The following is a 23671-nucleotide window of genomic DNA, read 5'->3' on the forward strand; positions in this document are numbered from 1 at the left end:
TTTATCTGAAGCATGTGCTGTTGAGATTTGACCTGAGGTTCATGCTCTCCTTCATGGATGCCTCCGCTGCCAACCATACAGCATGCAGTTCCTCTTCCATATGTTCCTTTTCAGCATATCGTTTATTATTTCCTGTTCTGCTTCAGTCTTTCCAGGTCTCTAGTTCTAACTTTTCATCTTGGAGTACTGTACGTTTCTGCAAATCATCTTCTTTAGCTGCCTGGGCTTTCCAAATTAACTCCCTTCCCATTTCTGTCAACAACTCTTTCTGTCTTTCAGTATTGGCCTTGAGAATTTCAATATTTGATTGCAGCCCATTCATTTGCATGTTATCTCTCATAACAATGGCATTTACCAATCTGTGGACTCTGTGACTCTGGCAATCACTTTGTTTGCTTTTTTTTTATTCTTCCATGGGATATGGGCATCACTAGCTAGGCCAGCATTTTTTATTGCCCATCCCTTGAAAAGGTGGTGGTGAGCCGACTTGTTGGACTGCTGCAGTCCATGTGTTGTAGGAACACCCACAGTGCTATTAGAGAGGGAATTCCAGGATTTTGACCCAGCGGCTGTGAAGGAACGGCGACATAGTTCCAAATCAGGATGGTGTGTGACTTGGAGAGGAACATGCAGGTGGTGGTATTCCCATGTATCTGTTGCCTTTGTTATTCTCGATGGTGGAGGTCGCAGTTTGGTGAGTTCCTGCAGTGCATCTTGTAGACGACACACACTGCTGCCACTGTGTGTTGGTGGTGTGTTGGTGGTGGAGGGGATGGATAATGGAGGTAGCGAATGGGGCACCAATCAAGCGGGCTGCTTTGTCCTGGATGGTGTCGAGCTTCTTGAGTGTTGTTGGAGCTGCACTCATCCAGGCAAGTAGAGAGTATTCTATCACACTCCTGACTTGTGCCTTGTAGATGGTGGACAGGTTTTGGGGAGTCAGGAGGTGAGTTACTCTCCACACAATTCCCAGCCTCTGACCTGCTCTTGTAGCCACAGTATTTATATGACTAGTCCATTTCAGTTTCTGGTCAATGATAGCCCCCAGGATGTTGGTAGTGGGGGATTCAGCGATGGTAATGCCATTGAATGTCAAGTACGATAGTTAGATTCTTACTTGTTGGAGCTGGTCACTGCCTGGCACTTGTGTGGCGTGAATGTTACTTGTCACTTAGCCCAAGCCTGAATGTTGTCCAGGTCTTGCTGCATATGGGCACAGGTTGCTTCTGATCAATGGGTGCTTTTCAATGGATGGACTACCTTCAACCCTCAGTGTTGCCTCCTTCAATTCATGGTTTACCAGGTTTAGCTGTAAATCTTTGCAACTGCTCAACTGCACTGTAGCAGGACCAGCAGTTTCAGTGACATAGTGGATACAGTTAACATCTTTTTCTTTGTGTGTCTCTGATTTGGGTTGTTCCTAGCTGTCAAATCTCAGTTGCTCCTTATGCCGTTGGCATGACCTTGCTCGGTTTCACAGCATCTTTCCTTGGGTAACTTATTTCAAATTTTCAGGAAGATTTTCTGGTATAGTTTGAGTGGGGTGATGTTCTGGTAAAGTTTGAGTGGGGTGATGTTCTGGTATCGTTTGAGTGGGGTGATGTTCTTCTGTACTCCAGTATCAATCTTCAGCTTCAGATTTATGATCGTGGGTTTATTTCTCACCTTCTTCCTCATCTAAATGTCTGTGTGAACTTCTTTTTTCTGGGAACTGTCACATCCAGCCCTTTCATGCATTTATATGGTTCTATGTTTATTGTGTCCTCAGACATGTGCCATGATCTAAGGTATGGATGTTTTGATTTCTTTTCCTTCTTATTTGCCCTGTTGCTCTGATAACTCCGTTACCATCTCCTCTCTTTGTTCTGCACATTTTTTCCCAGTGATTGGCCTTTCCACAAGATCTGCAGTTTGATCCATATGTGCGACATTCCCTTCTCGAGGGCAATTAGGGATGGGCAGTAAATGCTGGCCTAGCCAGCGACGCCCACAACAAATAAAATAAATGAACTGATCTAACTACCTTTCATCCAGTTCCTTGAATTTACATTTTCTGGCTGCATTTCTCAATCTTGTTAAGAAGTTGTCAACAGGGTCACTCGTTTCTTGCCTCAGGCTTTGAAAGTTATTTTGGTGAATCTGATGATTTGACATTGGCTGGAGATGTATGCTGAATTTTTGAAAAATTTTGTTTGGGTTTTTACTGTCTGCCTCAATCATTTTCCAGCTATTAAACAATGTTAACCCTTTCTTGCCCACAAAATGATGTAGCCGACACTTTCCTCTTCACTAATGCCTTTCAGAAAGCTACTGAATGTTAGTCTGTATGTTTGTTTAAGCTTCTCAAATACCATCATCAGCTTCCTAATTCATCAAGGGCTGTAGCTGCGCATTCATTGCTATAGTGACCATTTTGTTTTTGCATGATTCACTCAGTTTCTCTCTCTATCTTAATGACTGCCTGAGGTTGATTCTCCTCAATCCAATTCAACATTAAACCTGTTAAAATGTTTGAATTTTACTCACTGAAACCCGCTGCCACCATGTTACATCTCCTAAAGTTCAAAATAATCACAATTTTAGACTCAAAATGCTGGAGCTCCATTAAGTGTATTTCATGCAGCCCTCCATGTGGCTGCTGGATGGATACAATGTTGCTGAGCACCTGACTGCAGTGTAGCAGTAAATGTGGCACCCTGGATGGACACTCTCATAACAATTAGTTCCTAGATCATACTTTGGATGAAAAGTTAAACCAAAGTCCCGTCTACCCTCTCAGGTGAACGTAATGGATGCCATGATATTTTGAATAAGAACAGGACAGTTATCCCCAGTGTCCTGCCCAATATATATCCATCAATTAACATCACAAGAAATAGATTATCTGGTCATTGTCACATTGCTGTTTGTGGAAGCTTGCTGTGTGCAAATTGGCTGCTGCATTTACCACATACAATAGTGGCTACACTTCAAAAGTACTTCATTAGCTGTAAAGTGCTTCGGGATATCCTGAGGTCATGAAAGTTGTTATATAAATACAAGTCTTTCTTTCTTTCCTATATTCTAAAGGTAAAGTTTACAAAATCTTAATTTGGCTTCGACTGAAGTATTGTGTCCAATTCCAGGAGCCTCCCTTTAAAAACGTGACGGTATCAGAAAGGATGCAGAAAAGGTTCATGAGAATGGCTCCAGGGATAAGGAACTTTGGTTGTGTAGATAGATTGGAGAAACTGGGGCTGTTCTCCTTGGAGAAGAGAAGATTAAGAGGAGATTTGATAAAGGTGTTCAAAATCATGGGGGACCTGGACAGAGTTGATAGGGAGAAATTGTTCCTATTTATGGAAGAGTTGAGAACTAGAGGACACCAAGTTAAGGTGATTGACAAAATGAGGAAAATCTTTTTTATGCAGCCAGTGGTTAGGATCTAGAATGCTCTGCCTGAAGCGCGATGGAGGCAGATTTAACTGAGGCTTTCCACGGAGAGTTGGATAATTGTCTGAAGCAAAATAATTTGCGGGGCTGCAGGGAAAAGGTGGGGGAGTGAGACTAGTTAACTTGCTCTTGCAGAGAGCTAGCATGGACTAGACAGGCTGCACAGCCTCCTTCTGTGCTGTAATCATTCTATGATTCTATGGTTGTGAATTTCAGAGAAGTTAGATAGGGTACTAAAGGAGGAAGCAGTTAAGCTGTCTATTCCCTGCTATCTCTGTTTATCCTGGAATTCTGCAAATAGCAATTAAGTCCAGAACTGCGGTCTAAATGTCACTGAATAAGAGATATTGTAGAGGCCAATTTTGCAACAAACTGGGACTTTGTTCCATCAACGTTATTTCAGAGTAAGCAATGAAAACCAAGAGTTGGTGAAATCTTCCAAGGCACTTTGTAAATGAGCAGATCACACCCTGAGCAGATTAGGAGAGGTGATAGAAGAAATGAGATCTTGTGACAAATCCCGATCTTTCACAGCAGCTTCCCATGGTGGTTTCTCATGTCATTACACTTTGATTTTAATCAGCAGTATGTGCTTAAGTGCTGGCATCCCACCATTCCCAGTCTACTTAATGTTAAAGAAAGTTTCCACCGGATTGTGTGTAACAATGAATTTTATGTACAGTCACAAGTATACAGCTCCCTGGCACGGTTTAACATTTGAATTGAAGTGTCAGTTTCCAGCCATAAGATAAGAAGTGGAATAGCGACTGAGAAAGGGACTCGAATGGAAGAAGGCCTATCACCACATCCCTAACTTGAGCCAGATTTCTCTCTCCCCATCTTGCCAGGATCCAGTTCCCCAATTCCCACATGCAACTGCCAACAGGGAGGCAGAGTGTGGGTTTCTGGTAAAACTTTATGCCCTTGTACCCACATAATGCCCCTCCCCAGGGGTTGGGAGAAAGGTGACAGAGGTAGGCCTTGTGTAGCAGTGTTAAGGCCTCAAAGTATTTGAATGGGACATAAGGGCCTAGTAAATGCCTCCTCTCCCTCCAAATGGACCTGAAAGTCTCACCTATTTAGGCCTCAATCTTGGTCTGGATTTTCTATCATCAGAGATCATGCCTGGAGCTCACTCTGCATTATAGGTGTCTTCTGACCCAGGATGTTGAGTTATAGTAGGGTTATTGGGGGACACAAATGTCCTGCACTGCTGCCACTTCACTGCAAAGAGAAAATGCAACCCAATCCCCACTTCAACCAAATCGAACTGGAGACTTGACATATATTTTAAGGTGATTGCTTAGCCGCAGGGGCAAAGGTGCACAAAGTCCCTTCACCTACATGACCATAATTCATGTGATGAATTGGAGTTTTATTTATCACCTATGTCACATAGTCTGTTGTGTTTATTCTTTCGTAACCTGAAGACTAGGAGAACAAGAGAGACCTCATATCAAATCATGAGCTAATGACAATGGTGAGAATTTCTCTTTCACCCATATGGCATGACCAGGTAATGTGCCTGTGAATCACACTCATGGGGTGTGTTGACTTGATTACCACAGTGGTCTTTGATACAGAGCTTTTAAGAAATACATGGTTAAAAACTATAAGTGTAAGGCTGTGATGGAGATGTCAGTAATGTTATCCAACGTGGATTAATGCTGTAGACATATCGACACACTGGAGGAGAAAGAGACAGATGGAAATGCCTGTGAACATCTGAATAGCTGAGAAAGACAATAGTAAATCTATTCCTGAGCTTGTGCCTGGGCTTGTACATTCCTGCTGACGTGTAGTGTGTAGCTGGGTCGGTGTGTGCCAAGTCTGTAAGACCGGTTGATTTATGTAGCAGTTGCTAAGTATTCAGCTCAACACTTCTCTCAAACTCTAAATTGAAACAGTTCCAGTGAGCTGGAAATTTGCCAACAGGAAGAGCAGCTCCTACAGTAAACGGACGGAAATTTCCTTCACTCTGAATTAGGCTGGTATTTGATGAGTGGTCTCCAAGCTGCAACTCATTAAAGGCTACAGAACCAAGGATAGAGTTAATGACCTTATTGAACAGCGAAACATGCTCAAGGGGCCAAATGGCTCCTAATTCATATGTTCGTATGATCTGTCCAAATGTTTCATCAACAACCTTGTCCTGTCAAAGCTGTCCAATTCACCCACAGATATTTAATCTCAACTCCAAATTGAATTTTCCCTCCAGTGGGCCCAGCTGAACATTTTCACTTATTAATGCCACCTCATTTCCCCCTCACAATCTGAGTAGGCTTCTGAATAAAACAACTTTCAGGGCACATTCCAGGATCAGACTTAAACTGCACTGGCATGTCAGCTTGGCTCAGTGGTAGCACTCTCACCTCTGAATTGTGTGTTCACACCCTGTTTAAGGACTTGAGAACTCATAATCCTGGGAGTTTAGGAACAGGGGTGGGCCATTCAGCCCTTGGAGCCCGGCCCACAATTCAGTGAGATCATGGCTGGCCTGATTGTGGTGTCAACTCCACATTCCTGCTGACCCCCAATATCCTTGTTAGTCAAGATTCTATTTACCTCAGCCTTAAAAATATTCAATGACCCTGTCTCCACTGCTCTCTGGGGAAGAGAGTTCCAAAGATTCACGACCCTCTGAGAGAAAAGATTTCTCCTCGTCTCTCTTTTCATCGGAAGATCCCTTATTTTCAAACTGTGTCCCCTAGTTCTAGGGCGAAATTTTATGACCCCGCCACAGCGGGAGGGGATGTAAAATTCCACCCCTAGCCTCTCCCACAAGGGGAGAGATTTCGGACGGAATTTTCCATGACCACTGGCATCGGGCATGTTCAGCAGCGTGAGCGGACAACATGACGAGAAGGCCAGAAATCGGTTTCACAACTTTGTGAAACCAGTTTTCAATCGTCCGACCAGCCCATCGATGGAGGGCCACGTTCTCCGCCATCAGACGTCTGGAATCTCATTGTAATACACCTGCATATCAATATAAGGTCAACTGACCGGAATCGTCCCCCATCGCTGGATCATCCGCCCACATCGCGATTGCACGCTGGTGCACAACACATCTTGACAAGTGTGACGTGCAAAGGTCGGGACATGCCCGCCAGGGCCTTGCTCACAGCGAGAACCAGAAGTTGCTGGAGCCCAACAGCAAAGGCACACTGAGGAACGCCCAAGGCCTGCTGGGTGGATTCCCATGGAGACGGCTTTGCTGCAAAGCAGCCCATGGAAGTGGGAAAGTCACCATTGAGCGTCTGCTCACAACGGCTGATCATCGAGGGGATGGAGAGGAAGGTCTATCTGTGTTTGGGAGAGGAAGATGTACCGGGGGATAGGAGAGGAAGGCCCAGGATCAACTGGGAAAGGGAGAGGTGTAAGGATGGGGGAAGGTTGGGAAGGGGGAATGAAGGTGTCAGGATGGGGTGAGATTGGGAGAGGGGAATAAAGGTGTTGGGGATAAGTTTGGGATGGGGCAGGGAGTCCGGTGGGGGGTGGGGGGAAGAAGGAGTGCGGAGAGGGGAGGGAGTCTGGGGGGGAGGAGGGAGTGCAAAGAGGGGAGTGGATAAGGCTGGAGGAAGAAGTAAGGGTAGAGGAAGGAGTTGGAAAGGGGGAAGGATTAGGGTGGAGGAAGAGGAAAGGCTAGGGGAAAGAGTCGGTGAGGGGAAGGACTGAAGGTGGTAGAAGAAATAAGAGTGTCTGAAGGAGCCAGGAAGGTGGAAAGACTAAGCAGGGGTGGAGTTCAGGGGGCAGAGGTCCGAGGTGGGTGGGGCGGGGAGTCTGTGGGGGGTGGTTGGAAAGGAGTTCCAAGTTCCTGTGTGGGGGCGGGAGGAGGGTGAGCAGGGAACTTCTGTCACATGAGCAGGGACATGTTGCAAATTAGTTTGAAAATATTTTTTTAAATCACTGATCGAAACTTCATCCCGTTTGTGGATGAGGTTTCACAAAAAATCTAAAGGTCATTTGGCCTTTTCGCCTGCCTGCCAACCGTAAGGCAGTGAAAAAATGGATTTAATTAGAACTTTAATGGCCTTAATAGGCCTGTTAATTGTCAGTGGGCACGCTGCCAACTTCTGCACGTGCCCACCTACCGAAATAACACGCAAGTGCGCAATGACGTCAGGACGCTCACCCGATGTCATCGCGCGACATAGAGTGGGGGATACACTGGGCCATGAGGTTACAGATTGTGTCCGAGTACAATTCTACTGCTGCTGATGGCCCACAGCACCTCATGGAGGCCCAGTCTTGAGTTGCTAGATCTGTTCAAAATCTATCCCATTTTGCACGGTGGTAGTGCCACACACACGATGGCGGGTATCCTCAATGTGAGGGTGGGACTTCATCTCCACAACAACTGTCACGCCTACTGACACAGTCATGGACAGATGCATCTGTGGCAGGTAGGTTGGTGAGGATGAGATCAAGTATGTTTTTCCCTCTTGTTGGTTCCCTCTGCTGTGGTGAGATTTGAACCCAGGTCTCCAGAGCATTACCCTGGGTCTCTGGATTGACTAGTCCAGCGACAATACCACTACACCATCCTGATGTTTACTCCTTATATAATGTGACTGCTTAAGACTGAACCTATTACTGTAACAGTACAAGTTAATGAGAAGCCACTGAAAATGGAAGTGGACACAGATGCCTCCATCACACTGGTGGGAGAGTACACTTTCAGGTTCCTTAATGAAGGAAGACAGCCAATAAACATGGAGTGGACAACTGCTAAATTATGGACATACAGGGGAGAACGCATTCAGGTAAAGGACATTGCCACAGTCCCAGTCTCTCACAAGCAACAGACAGCCCAGCTGCCTGTAATGATTGTAAAAGGAGAAGGACCCAGTCTTTTAGGCTGTGACTGGCTACAGAAGATCAAACTCAACTGGTCTGAGATATTTCACCTAAAATCAGATGAAGTTCCAGAATTTCTAAGAAAATACAACATGGGTTCTCAGGGTGAGCTAGGGAAATGGAAGGGCCTTCACATGCTACAAGGATCTCTCAGGTCTAAGTGTGTTCCTCTAGAAAATTATGAAGAGAAGCAAGATGAATGTAATGCCACTCTGAACAAACTGAAGAAACAGTTGGTAGAGAAGACTCAGCAATGTCCATTAGTCCAGGAGGAAACTAAGAGATACAAGAAAGAGACTGAAAAACTGAAGAACCAGCCGAATGAAACGAGGCCTTGAAAGGAAGTCAGGGAACTTTTCAAGATGTGAGTGGATAATGAAGCCACGAGTAGCACAATTACAGAACTAAAGCAAGCTGAGAATTCACAGGAGAGAGACCTGGCCAACTGTGAAACCAAAGTGCAGGACAAGGACAAACTCTGCTGCAGACAGAGAAAGAAAAGACAGAAATAAGATTGGAAACTGTAAATCCAACATATTAAAACAGCCCCTTACCATCCCTCATCAAATGGCCTAGCCAAGAGGGCAGTACAAAATTTTAAGTCTGGTATGAGAAAGCTATCAGAAGGCACTCTGGAATCTTGACTTTCCTGGTTTCCTTTCAGTTATCATACAACACCGCATTTGACTACAGGTTCAACACCGTCAGAGTTATTAATGAAATGCCGCCTGAGTACATGTCTACATCTCGTGCTTCCAAACTTAGAGGGGAAGTTGCCGCAGAACCAGTGTAATCAAAAGTTTAACCATGACATATACTATAAAGCTCGTACTTTCGGCATAGGTGACATGGTACATGGACGGAATTTCGGCAGTAGACCCTGTTGATCTTCTGGACCCATTGTCTCAGAGACTGGCCCATTATCTTTCTAAGTACAAGCGAGAGATAGAATACTCCAAAAGCACGGAGATCATAGTCGTGCCAGAGAGACGTTCCAATATTCAACTGACCCACCTGTGATTAACGTCGAACCGTCAATTCCTGAGATGTCTAATCGACCCAGAATAGACACGCTAAATGTCTCTGAAAAGTTGCCAAATCCTGAACTGCCACATTCCGATGATGTGTCTCATACTGTTGTTCCAGATCCTGTCGATCCCATTCAGCAACCTCCAGTGGTAGACCCACGCCGCTCTAGTTGTATAACAAGAGCACCTCAGAGATTTGATTTACAATCTCCTGAAATTGTATATGTTTGTTGGATTGTTCAAATGTTTTCCAGTAAATAAAAATTGTGAAAAAAACTAAAGTGGGAGGAAATGTGGTAACTGGGGGTATAGTCCCTCCCTTCTATCAATGGGGGGGGGGGGGGGTCACATGATGTACTGCGGGGGCTCCGATTGGTGAGCTTTTAGCACGAGCAATCCATGGGCGGATCTTCCAGATGAGAGTCCTGTTCGAGTGTGAAAACATCTGTAAATCTCTCTGTAATAAAGTTAACTGTTTCTTGGTGAAACCTGTACACTCAGTCGAGTCATCACATAAACCTTTCTATTCACGAGGGACACTAAATTGAGCTAGGGGTATAATCGACATTTGTGAGAAAGTCTGACTGTTGGGGTTCGAGCAGGGTCAGCACCTAAATACTAAATTAAAGCCCAGGAGTTCGAATCTCTCCAGACTCAGCAAGCAAGCGTGCTGCTCACCCAGTCCCTCGCATGGGCCAATCCCGCCCCCACTTAAAACTGGGGGCCATGTGTCTGTTACCCATTTGATGCTGTTGAAGAACAAAGGTTGGGAATGATGCAAAAATCTGCCATAGAAAAGTTCAAAACAGCTCTGAGCTTTGCCACAAGTGACTGATGTGTGGCTGTGTCGGAAGTGGGCTTAATGTCTGGTGGCAGTGGTTAGTGATGGCATCGCTTGAATGCCTTAACCAGGGCAGGCAGGTTTCATAAGACTCATACAGGTAAGCGACCCTGCCGTTGTATACATAAGCCTCAATGGAAGGAAGTGCCCTGGTAGAGCATCCAAGAAGCTAGTGCACCTGTCAAACACGTATATTCTGTCCTTCCAGGACTTGTAAAAATACAGAAGTAGCAACAACATCCTTGTCCAGAATGATCCAAGAGACAGAAACACAAACTGTTGCTAAAAATACACCAATACTGTATCAACGATCGACTAACCGAGAACAATATTAGCCCCATGTTCTCCACCCCCAACTCACCCCCCAACCCACCCCGCAAGCATCATCTATTTTCTGCATGTTCTCAAACTATTGAAAGCTGCTCCTGTCCCCTAATCACATGAGAACCATTTCCTGAAGGTAAAATATTTAGGTTTTTAAATGGTCTAGACAATGTGCAAGGTCCAAGTGAGCATCGTGCATCAGAGGTACACCATTGGCACATCAGGCATGGAGAAGGTCTCCATCCGTTAGATGCAGCCATACTGGAAGCTGGTGCCTGAAGCACATCAGCATCAAAGGCACAGCTATTTGCACGCTGGCTGTTTCACACCTTGATTGAATTTTATCCACCTCCCTGAGCCAAGGGGTATTGGGGTCGCTTTTAGAGCACTTAACGTCACTTGGTTGAGATTATTTAACTCAGCTCAGATCAGGGATTGAACTTTTGACCTGCCTGAGGATGGTAGTGTACCAATGGTGTAGCTTTGTGCCATTGGAGGGAGCATCATGCTGTAATTTGATTGCAGGTTCTGTTCCCTGCTTTTTTCACTTTGGTAAGTATAGTGCATTGATTTTCCAATATACTGAATATATTGATTTGGTTTTGGAAATTTTTAATATTGTTGAACACTCAACTGAAATGGAATTGCAGACTGTTTATTGTTTCCACAACAATTTTTATAATGCAATTTAAATTTTCAGTGTTTTTTCCTCCTTTAGCTCTGTAAGTGCTGCAGCCCAATGGTAACTGGATAATGTAGAACTGCTGTTGTTGCTCAAGTCAGCAATGCCCTGCTCTGCTAATCATTAGAGCCAAACCATGTCATATCCCAGAGAGTGGATGTTATGACGCGATAGATGGTGTGTGCCAGGTGGACCAATTCCACAAGGGAAACTTGGTCACGCTATCACAACAGTTTTGCAGTTTGTATTTATTTCGAGATATGTGCACTGAATTCAGAAGTAATAAGTCCACCAAGACCAAGAGATTTAAAAAAATTGAATTAAGTTATTTATTAACAAAATAAGAGATGTCAAGCACAGACATAAGACTACAATTACTGCTATAGTAATTCCTAAAATTCCTAATTAACCTGACTCCAGTTACACCACCTTTAAGGAAACGGTCCAAAATAGATTTTAGATTTTATACAGGTCCAGCAAATTAACACAATACCCTGGACAGTGGAATTCAAAATGGCTTTTTCTCCAACTTCAGCTTTAGTAGACAGCAGGCGTATGCACAAACACCGGAGGCTTCATTAAGGCGATTTTATACACTTCTGTTAGATCCCACAATGTCTTCTCCTGACACATAGCCTTATTTTCCATTATATAAGTTTCTCTCTTTTAATATGTAAATTCTATTTTCATATGTCTTTGAAACTGTATCTTCCTCGCAATATAAAAACTTTCCTGTTGCTACTATTTGTTGTCAGTAACCTTTGAGAAAAACAAACACATTCCTTAGCCTTGCTTATCTGACTAGTTGTAAACACACTAAAATCCCTTCGAAATCCAAATCTCCCTCATCTATCTAAAAATGCAAATTCCCTTCACACCTTACATGCTAAACCAGCATCCATGTTTACTTATTAGCATTTCAAGTGCCTAGCTTCTTTTGGTTAGTTAAAGATTGCAGTCTGCTTGACCCCAAATGTAATTAAATCACACACACACACACATATCCAACTATACCTCCATAAACCTACTTCACAATAAACCAGAAAAATATTGTGAAAATTATTATACTTCCATGACACTGAGGGATTTGGTTATGCATGCAAAGGTTTGATGATGATCCAGGGGTCAAAGTGGAGGCTACCACCAAAATTGAAAGGAGAAAAATGGAAAAATCCAGAAAAAACTGGTTGGATGATGCCACGGTTGGGTTTTAAAGGAACAGTGAAGAAACTTTGAGTTTCTCGGGTATAATAAGTTGGGAGTCAGAGTTGACCTGAACCTTGAGAAAGATGACCACTTAAGAATGGCACAAAGGCATCAAAAGAAGATCTTGAGGCATAGTGGGTAGCATCCCTGCCTCTGAATTCAAGTCCCGCTCCAGGACTTGATGGCCAAAGAAGGTGTGTTCATAACACGGCCAAGTAGGCTGAGTATCAACTTGCAAATACTTCCAATACAGGCCAATGGAGGCAGTAAGAGTGGGAGAGATTCCTGGTCAGCCATGTGATGGAAAGAAAATCGGAGCCTCTACCATCACTATCCATAGCTCCAGGATCCAACATGCATGTAAAAGTGCACGTTGCCACAGCAACTTGGACTCATTGAGGGGGTGGGAGGGGGTGCGGGCAGGAGGTTGTTTAGCTCAGGGAGGCAGGCTTGGATCAGGTTGGTGTTAACAGCACGGGGCTCGATCCAAATTCTAACTGGGGTAGGTCCTTGCCCTAGCTGTGCTGGAGGTTGTGGTGCTGTGGGACAGGCCTGCCATTGGGCAGAGAACTCAAGAAGAAGGAAGCATCCACCTTGGCTCAGTCGGTAGCATTCTTGCCTCTGAGCCAGGATTTTATGGATCCAAATCCCACTCTGGAGTCCTGAGCACATAATCTAGGCTGTCACTTCAGTGCAATATTGTCAAAGATGCCATCTTTCAGATCAAACTTTGAACTAAGGCCTAATCTGCCCTCTCAGGTGGGAATAAAAGATTGTATGACTCCATTGGAAGATAGGGTAGGGGAGTTCTCCTGCTCTCCTGGCCAACATTTGCTACACAATCAATACCACTAAAAACAGATGATCTGCCTATTTATCCCAGTGCTGTTTGTGAGACTTCGCTGTGTGAAAATTAGCTGTTGCATTTGTTTACATCACACCAACATTAAATTACACTTCACTCCATCTGGAAATGAAGATGCATAACCAGTGGCCAATCTGATATTGCCAAAAGTGAGAATTACCCACTTTGTGTAAAGAAATGCCTCGAAGCATCAGAACTGAAATTTGCTTTTGCCAGCTTGTACCTCTCTGCCCCCTGTTTGGAGCCATAGTTTACCTTGAGATAGTGCCCTTGATGAACATTTGTTACTCCACCTAGCACCTTATATCTCTCTCTCTCTCTCAGTCCTCCTCTCATTCAACTCCTTTCAAGGTTGAAGAGTCTGGGTTTTCAGGAGGCGATCAGACCATCTATAGTTTTTCCTGGTAGAGGACGGGCTCGAGCTTTGTTGTGACGTCCCCCCATGACTGAATAGCCTTGCAAACACCACAGTCCAGTCTGCCACCTAAACAATAGTTCCTTGGATGGGAACCTCGTTGATTGTTTTATTTCAGATTTCCAGCATCCATAGTATTTTGCTTTTATTTATCCTCGCTGGTTGACCTGTGCCACAGTTGGGTTCTACACCCGCAAGAGAGCAAACAGAGGAAATTTGAAGGAAGAAGCAAAACTAATAATGGAAAAATGAGGGTGAGTGGGGGTGGGGTGCTCTGGGGTATACAATTAAGTAAAATCCATTTATAGAGTCTATCAACTAGCTGAATGTCTTTCATCTACGGAGACCGATATAGATTTTCAATAACCTGAATTTATTCATGCAGGTGACCGACACATCGTCAATCTTGACAACATCATGAAGGATTATAAATCCAACCAATGGTTTGGGGCAACAGTCAAATCATACAAGGAGCAAGTTGTGGTGAGTTCATATGGCTCAAATCAAGGCCGACTGAGTCAAATTTCCTGTAGATTTAAGTCAAGAGGCATGCATATTTGGGGTTAAAAACAAAGATCAGGTGTAAAGGATCAAGGAAAGTTGGGTGGAAGTTAAAATCTTACGAAAAATTGAGCAGCTCAGATGATTGCTATTCTTAATCATGCAGTGCCGAATACACATGAATGATGGCTTGAAACTTTAATTTTCACATGTAAAACTGGATTTGGTGTGAGTTCTGTGCTTTCTTTGGACCTGTTTGTTTATGCCCAATTCTATATTTTGCCGTATTTTAATGAGATTGGCAGGAAATTTACATGTAAATAGATCACCAAAATGGGTGTGATTTTGAATGTACCTTCCCAATTAGACCCCTACATTAAACTCCACCCATATGTATTTAGCAGCTTAAAAATATAATGGCTTTTGGGCTGCTTTCACAATAGCAGACTTCTGATACAGAATATCATTCCCACGAAGCCCACTAAAGTCCAGGAAACCACATGCCCATATACTTAGATTTTTGTCCACTCATTTAAACTTCTTCCAAACATTGCTCTGTGGCTGGGAGGCCCCTACCACAGAACCATACCTTGGATTAAACTCTGTTTGCTTAATGGTCAAGTTCTCAGGCTCTGCTGGCATTTGTTCTTGGCAACTCCGAATTCACACCTGCCTTCTTCATTTTAATATTTATTTTTACTAATTATGCCTTGAGAAAAAAATGATAGTTGTGGAATAATAGTTAACTATTTGACTACAAAATGATTGACTTGCCACTTTATATATTTAAATATGTAGATTAACTGTTGTAGTATGCCTTTAGAGGATTGCAGCATGACATCACTAGTAGGAAAGTGTGTCATGCAATCCAGTCTTAGTTTCACTTTTGCTTTCAACAGAGCACACACGCACACAGAGCTCTGCATCTCTGATGTCTTCAAGCTTTCTATCCATGTATATACATTCTCATGTGCCTAGTCTCAATAAATGAACACACAATATGTTTACACAATCACTTGTGAGTGATTGGTGTCTTTATGTCATTATAAAACACAACATGGTGTGCAGCAGTGGTCCCTTCTAAATGACATGGTGCTCAGCTTGGCAGCAAGATTGAGTACAGATACGACATACCGCGACGAAGTCACAGTGTCAGAGGGTGTTTAAATCGCAGCATGGTGACTGCACAGAAAAGCTTTGAAGACACATAAGCTCAAAGAAAGAGCTGGTAAACAGACGGATCCCTCATGATGAGATTGCAGCATATAGCCTGTCGGTCAGCAAGTGGGACAGCATGTTGAGAGAGCCAGCACTGGGTTAGCTCAGCTGGGACATGGTGAGTGACCAGGGTGCGGGCAGGAATGAAAGCGAGGGAGGTAGAGTCAAACAGAATAAAGCAAACAAAACTGTCACCAAATCGGGCCAGAGAAGATTGCGATTATCACAGGCGGAGCTTCAGAAAACCACACAAAAACAGCTACAGCGACATTCATCCCAGGGACTGTAGGAGGAGGAAGGTCAAAGAGATATTGTCAAAATGTACACAAAATTCCTCAGTCTGAATTGGGATGTCCCAATTCAAAATCTTAAACAGAGTACAGAGTTTGAATCCAGTGTGTCTGAACCAGACAAACAAGCCATAAAAATGCACCTAGCAATTGGGAATGAAGGTCTACACATGCTGAACACATGAGGATTAACAGAAGAATAGCTAGAGGACCCCCAAAAGATATGGACTACATTAAGAAGAGTAGTTCAGAATCAGGTTAAACTTCCATATTCATCGACTAGAGTTCATGTCATTTTGACAACAGCCTACAGAACCCGTAGCTTCATCAGCAGGTACTGAGAAAAGGGTATTGTGATTTTTCAAATGCAGAATTAGCAGACAGGATTGTTGAGATGGCGATCACATTCACTCCCATGGAAGAATTCCAGAAAGATCTGCTAGACAAGCCTAAAACATATAGCACTGAAGAACAACTCAAGGATGAATATAAGTACAAAGCAATCCTCGCAGGTCAACGAAGCTTACAGGTCATAAGTATAACCCCACTTGTTGACGCACTTACTAGAACACCCAAGCCTAGCAAGACAGGTGGAAGGTGTGGCCTTCTGCAGAGACCAAGGAAATGCCCAGCTTTCCATTAATTCTGCAAGGCATGTGGTAGGAAGGGCCATTGGCAGTGGCAGTGCACTAGAGCAAAGGCTGATGCAGCTACAAAGAGCCGTGCACTGATCCAATCAGACTGTACACAACGGGTATCTTCAAGCAATAAGAATGACCATCCGGTATCCTGTCAGAAACATACACATGAGGTGAGTGGCAAACCAGCAAATGACGATGATGTGCAAGATGGGACAAAGAGTAGTGAACAGATGTTTCACACCATCAATCTTGCGGAAAACATAAATGCCATCTTACCATCTGAAGTGTTTGCCAAGATTCAAATTATCTGCCCCAAGGAAGTTGATAACTATTTGTTATTGGCCAAGATTGACACAGGGGCAAGTGCCAACATACTACTCTGCAAATTCTAAAAGACATGTATGCACAGATATGGAAGGCCATGGCATCAATCCTCCTGGGTGTCACAGATGTTCTACATCATGGAGACTAAATGCCCAATGATTCCAGATCTACTGGCATGTTATGACCTCGTACTAGTGGCAATCCATGGAATCAGTCAGACCTCAAACAACAGATCAATCTCAGCAACTACCCCTACCACCTCACTACACAATCTAACATTGAAATACCCAGAAAGTTTGGACAAAATTGGCAGTTTCAAGGGAGCTGTAACATTACACTTGTAGGAGAATGCAAGTCCACCTGTTGATCCACCACATAAGTTCAACACCCAAAGACAAGACAAATTAAAGTTCCAACTAGACAAAATGAAGAAAGACAGAATCATTAGAAGAATACAAGAGCACTCAGACTGATGCAGCTCAATTAGTGTGTCATAAAGAAGGACAGATCATTGAGAGTATGTCCCCATCCACAACGTTTAAATTAAGCTTTGAAATGTTGTCCTTATAAAATACCTACATTAGAAGAGTTAAATCTGTAATTTGCAGGTGCAAAATGCTTCTTGAAGCTTAATGCCAAGCATGGCTACTGGTCTGTACATCTCGCACAGAAGCCCCATGAGTTTATTACATTTTGTACCCCATTCGGGCAATACTATTTTCAATTACTTCTTTAGAAGCTTTCTGTTAGTCAGGATCTCTTTCAAGCTCATGTAGACCACATTACAGGCACTGCACCAGGATGCATCTGCATCGCTGATGACATTGCTGCTGTGGGAAGAACAAACCAAGAACATGATCATAATCTGCACTTATTGATGCAAGTAGAACATAGTGAAGGATTGAGGTTCAGCAATCTGAAATGTGTCATCAAATGATTTGCACAGTGAAATCCCTAATTCTCAAATGTAGACAGACCAAGCAAGATCAACTTATTGCAATGTTACATCTGAGGGCAATATGTTTAAGTGTAACTATTCCATCTCTAGCAGAGCTCATGTTTGGTCAGACCAGTGCATACCACTCTACCAACTCTTACCCATTCTATTCTCTCAGAAAATAAAGAGTAACTTCTAAAACTGGAAGAGATAACGACCAATGTGCACAATAAAAATACAGGTACAGAATTGCCAAGTTTACAGTTGGAACAACAAGTTTGCACCCAGGATCCCACAGAAGGTGCATGGCGACCAGCCGAGGTGACAAGATTTGTTCGGAACCAAGGTCCTATGAAGTCATTGCACAGAGGCGCGATGGTGAGGTGTAACCGAGGACAAATCAGATCCATTCCAGCTCTTCAAGCACCGTACAATCCTATTGCTTCTCGGACAAGATCCTGAATGAAACCTGGAACAACATCCAAGAATGACAATCCCACTGATCCATGTGAGCAATTAAACACACACGTCCAGACAAGGTTACCATTGTGAGATCTGAGCGAACCAGCAGATTACCTCTATGCCTTAGAGACTCGCAGATTCATCAGCTCTATACGTGTATGTAATGGTAGCTAAACATGAACATGTGTTGTAAATAGTTATACATCTTTGGAAGGGGCAAAAACATCTTTAAAAAGAAAGGGGGATGTTGTAATATGCCTTTAAGGAATTGCAGCATGACATCACTAGGAGGGAAGTGTGTCCTGCAAACCAGCTTTAGTTTCACTTTGCTTTTCAGCAGAGCACACGCACCAATTCCTGCTATCTTCAAGCTTTCCATCCATGTCTTTCTGTTCTCATTTGTCTAGTCTCAATAAAATAATCCACCACGTGTTTACCCAATCCCTCATGAGTGATTGATTCCTTTATATCAATATAAAAATACAACATTAACCATGTCCTAACTCACCCAAGTCCCATTCACCTATCACCCCTGTACTCCTTGGCCTACATTGGCTCTAGTCCAGCAACACCTTAATTTTTAAAATTCTTACTCTTGTTTTCAAATCCATAGTGTCATCCCCCCCAAACTGTGCAACTTCTTCCAATAACACACTCCTCTGAGATATCGATGTTTCTCCAGTTCTGGCCTCTTGCGCTTTCCCGATTTCTTCCCCTCCACCATTGGTGGCTATGCCTTCAGTTGCCTAGGTCCATAAGCTCTGGAATTCCCTTCCTAACTATCTCTGCCTCTCTACTTAGAACCTGCCTCTTTGACCAAGCTTTTGATCATCTGGATTAATGTCTCCTTATAATGCTCAGTGTCAAAATTTGTTTGATAACACCCCTATGAAGTGCCATTAGGACTTATTCCAATCTTAAAGGTGCTATATAAATGAAAGTTGTAGTTTTATTTTTAAATAATCGTTGTATCTTTGATCTAAATGCAAGTATTGGGTAGGATTTTACTTTTTAGATCAGGACCCCAATGTCAGGGTCAAAATGGGGTCCCAACTCTTTACTGTTTGGGGAACAGTCACCCGGCAGTGATTTTCCATGAATTGACCAATTATTGCCCAGAGGTCACAATTAAGCATGGTGAATGAATTCTCAAAGCTGGGAGGGTCAATAGAAAGCGCACCAAAATGGAAGAAGCTGCAGCCTGGCATTGAAGCTGAGGAGAGAGAGGAGGCCTCCATTTTGAAGCACCCTTTCAACATTTTTAAACCTATTGAATTGAAAAACAGCCACAGCTGCCAGGCCATCGCTGTAGAGGGGGAACCCCTCCAGAGGGTGGTCCATGGCTGTAGCTGTAACCAGGTAGGTGGGGAGAGCCTCAAAGCTGGGTAGGAGTGCTGGCCTTCCAAGGCCGCAAGCAGGTAGCTGCCCTATTCCCAAGGCTATTGTGGGACCCACAGGCTGACTGGAAAATTCCATTCATCTTCTGATAATTGCCTTTTAACCTGCCTTGATTGTCTTCCTGCCACATGCAGACGGGTAGCCCCACCACCCTGAATCCACCTCAGGGAAAATGGCTCAGAGGGAGGATGGTACCAGCAAACCGTCGTGTTGTTGGTGGCACAAAATTATGTGCCCACCCATTCCCGTTCTCACCCCCGTATTGGGACAAAAATTCTCCCACAGCCTTCTACTTAATAGTTAATACCATTGGGCTTATTGACAGGGACTCTTTAATATTCAATAGTTCTCTGATGAACAAATGTTTACCCTGCCTTCTTCAGATCATTAGTTTGCTCATGGGAGGCTACTGGCTATGCACTGATTGGACTCCTGATATGCTGAGTTAAGTGGCAAATATAAACTCCACACCAAATTTAGATGACTAATTATCGAACAAAGCAGATAGTTGAATAACGTAAGTTTTTTTTCCCCATTTTGTTTCGCTAATTATGCTTCCCCTTCTACTGACCCTTGCTGGGGTACAGTTTACATTGCTGCCTGCCCTCTGCTTCCTTATTCAACTGGATAGCCGTAATATGAGAATCCGGCAATTGTGTGTTAGTTGGTTACTTGATAGGGCAAGGCATCACAGTTGAGCCCATTCTGATGTTTAGGCATTTGTACTTTCCAGCAAAAAGCTGCAGAATAACAACTGATTATAGGACCCCTGCTTGATTTTTCTCTCATCTCCCAGCTGGTTAAATCAGTCTTAGTTGACATTGCAGGTGATATCAGTGCAATAAATACATTTGTTTATAGGTCGTAAATGTAAGATCGTCAGTAATAAGTCCAAAGCGGAATTCTGGAGAAACTTCTGTACCCAAGGAGTGGTTAACATGTGGAACTCATTACCACAGGGAATAGATGAGGCCGCTAAGATAAGTGCAATGAAGGGAAAACTAAATAAGCGAGAGGAAGGAAGGAGTAGAAGAATAAGTTCTCATAGGGTTAGATAAATAAGAGTGGAAGGAAGTTCATGTGAAGCATTAGCACTGGCATAGATCATTGGGGCTGAATGGCCTACTTCATTGCTGCAAACCTGATGTAACTCAGTATAAATCATGACATTGAACCATGGGATGGGAGAGTTCGGTATAAGCCCATGCAGTATCTCTGCCTGCTACACCATGGAGGGAGTTCAAAAGCTTACATTTGAGGGATTGCAAGACATTACCTGTTATAAGAACCTGCTTTTGGCTGTGGATTTTGGGAATTCATGGGCTTGTTAGGACTTTTAAAGTCGGCCACTGAGTTGTTTTGGTATCTGTATCATGAAAAATCATTATTTGCAACGTTTGCACTTTAAAAGGATATTGTGCTCCTTCAGTGCCGTTAATTGGTTATGGCAGAGGTTGACTAAGCCATTCAGTCCAGAGAGGTGACTGACTCGATATCCTGGTCTATTTTCACTGAGCTAACCCTCAGCCATGGCATCTGTGGAGGTGAAAATCAGTCAGGATTCCCATTCCTGTCCAGTGGCCTGTTCCTGTCAGGATTAAAGGCAAAGTTAACAGGCATAGGGAACCTTGGTTTTCAAGGGATATTGGCGATCTAGTTAAGAAGAAGAGAGAGGTGAATAGCAGGTATAGGCAACAAGGAGCAAATAAGGTACTTGTAGAGTATAGAAAATGTAAGAAAATACTAAAAAAGGAAATCAGGAAGGCAAAAAGAAGACATGAGGTTGCTTTGGCAGATAATGTGAAGGTAAACCCGAAGGGTTTCTACAAGTATATTAAGAGTAAAAGGATAGTAAGGGACACAATTGGTCCCCTTGAAGATCAGAGTGGTCATCTATGTGTGGAGCCTCACGAGATGGGGGAGATCTTAAACCGTTTTTTTGCATCAGTATTTACTCAGGAAACTGGCATAGTGTATAAGGAAGGAAGGGAAACAAGCAGTAGATTCATGGAACATATAGAGATTAAAGAGGAGGAGGTGCTTGCTGCCTTACAGTGAATAAAGGTAGATAAATCCCCCGGGCCTGACATGATATTCCCTCAGACCTTGAGGGAGACTAGTGTAGAAATTGCAGGGGCCCTGGCAGAAATATTTAAAATGTCCTTAGCCACAGGTGAGGTGCCGGAGGATTGGAGGGTAGCTCATGTTGTTCCGTTGTTTAAAAAAGGCTCCAAAAGTAAACCAGGTAATTACAGGCCAGTGAGCCTGACGTCAGTCATAGGTAAATTACTGGAAGGTATTCTGAGAGATCGGATATATAATTATTTGGACAGCCAAGGGTTGATTAAGGATAGTCAGCATGGCTTTGTGCATGGTAGGTTGTATTTAACGAACCTTGTAGAGTTTTTCGAGGAGGTTACCAAGAAAGTAGATGAAGGAAAGGCTGTGGATGTTGTCTACATGGACTTTAGTAAGGCCTTTGACAAGGTCCCACATGGGAGGTTAGTTCAGAAGGTTCAGACACTTGGTATCCATGGAAAGGTTGTAAACTGGATTCGAAATTGGCTGTGTGGGAGAAGACAGAGAGTGGTAGTGGATGATTGCTTCTCAGACTGGAGGTCTGTGACTAGTGGTGTGCCTCAGGGATCTGTGCTGGGACCATTGTTGTTTGTCGTCTATATCAATGATTTGGATGATAATGTGGTAAATTGGATCAGCAAGTTTGCTGATGACACTAAGATTGGAGGCATTGTGGACAGCGAGGAAGGCTTTCAAAGTTTGCAGAGGAATCTGGACCAACTGGAAAAATGGGCCAGAAAATGGCAGATGGAATTTAATGCAGAAAAGTGTGAGGTGTTGCATTTTGGAAGGACAAACTAAGGTAGGACATACACAGTAAATGGTAGGGCACTGAGGAGTGTGGAGGAACAAAGGGATCTGGGAGTTCAGATACATAATTCCCTGAAAGTGGCGTCACAGGTAGACAGGGTTGTAAAGAAAGCTTTTGGCATACTGGCCTTCATAAATCAAAGTATTGAGTATAAGAGTTGGGATGTTATGGTGAGGTTGTATAAGACATTGGTGAGGCCAACTTTAGAGTATTGTGTGCAGTTCTGGTCGCCTAAATACAGGAAGGATATCAGTAAGATTGAGAGAGTGCAGAGAAGATTTACTAGGATGTTGCCAGGTCTTAAGGAGTTGAGTTACAGGGAAAGATTAAACAGGTTAGGACTTTATTCCTTGGAGCGTAGAAGAATGAGGGGAGATTTGATAGAAGTTTACAAAATTATGAGGGGTATAGACAGACTAAATGCGAGTAGGCTCTTTCCACTTAGATTAGGAGAGATAAACATGAGAGGACATGGCTTTAGGATGAAAGGGGAAAGGTTTAGGGGGAACATTAGGGGGAACTTCTTCACTCAGAGAGTGGTGAGAGTGTGGAACGAGCTACCATCTGACGTGGTAAACGCGGGCTCACTCTTAAGTTTTAAGAATAAATTGGATAGATACATGGATGGGAGAGGTCTGGAGGGTTATGGACTAGGTGCAAGTCAATGGGACTAGCGGAATAATATTTCGGCACAGACTAGAAGGGCCGAATGGCCTGTTTTCTGTGCTGTAGTGTTCTATGGTTCTATGGCCAACGCAATATCCACAATTACCTTTGCATGGATGTGGGGTCAAAATCTTGGATTTCCTCCCTAACCCCGACAATCAGCACAAGAACAGCAGTGGTTCTAGGGCAAGATCCACCACCATCTTCTTGGAGTAGGTAAGGATGGCTCATGTGGGCCATGTCGCAATTTCCCACCTCCCGAGATCAAATCGAAACATGAGTGTGGCTGTTTAGTGAGGAAAGGGTCAGACACGTTGGTGATACTTGTTTAGAAAAGCATTATTTTAAAAATAAAACATTAACAAAGCAATCAATGCTGTCAATGCCAACACACTTCTGCCATGAATGGTCAACACTTGCTGTCTGTGTTCAATCTGCAGGCCTGTGCACCAATGTATCACTGGAAATATTCACAGGGTCTTGGAGCGTTAAAAGAGACTGGTGGAATAACGCCGGTGGGCACATGTCTAATAGCGGTTCAAAACTTCAGCATCTATGCAGAATATTCACCCTGTCGCTCCAGTATTTTGGAATTTCAGATTAAGCAAAAAGGTAAGAGAACGTCCCGCATAAAACGAAGAGACTTTAGAAAAAGTTCAATAGTTTGAAAGCTGCAAAAGTGTGTAAAATC

At 43.5% G+C, this 23671-nt stretch overlaps 1 protein-coding gene across 1 annotated transcript in view; it reads left to right on the plus strand.

The window, feature by feature from the left end:
• The window catches only part of LOC144668040 (integrin alpha-8-like), a 156726-nt gene that overhangs the window by 15344 nt on the left and 117711 nt on the right, over positions 1-23671 (plus strand). The window contains exons 3-4 of the mRNA XM_078529771.1: positions 14039-14136; positions 23421-23592. Coding sequence (XP_078385897.1) covers positions 14039-14136; positions 23421-23592 — 270 coding nt within the window. The remainder of the gene's footprint in view (positions 1-14038; positions 14137-23420; positions 23593-23671) is intronic.

The sequence above is a fragment of the Cetorhinus maximus genome, chromosome 25 (genome assembly GCF_964194155.1).
Source record: "Cetorhinus maximus chromosome 25, sCetMax3.hap1.1, whole genome shotgun sequence".
Lineage (NCBI taxonomy): Eukaryota > Metazoa > Chordata > Chondrichthyes > Lamniformes > Cetorhinidae > Cetorhinus > Cetorhinus maximus.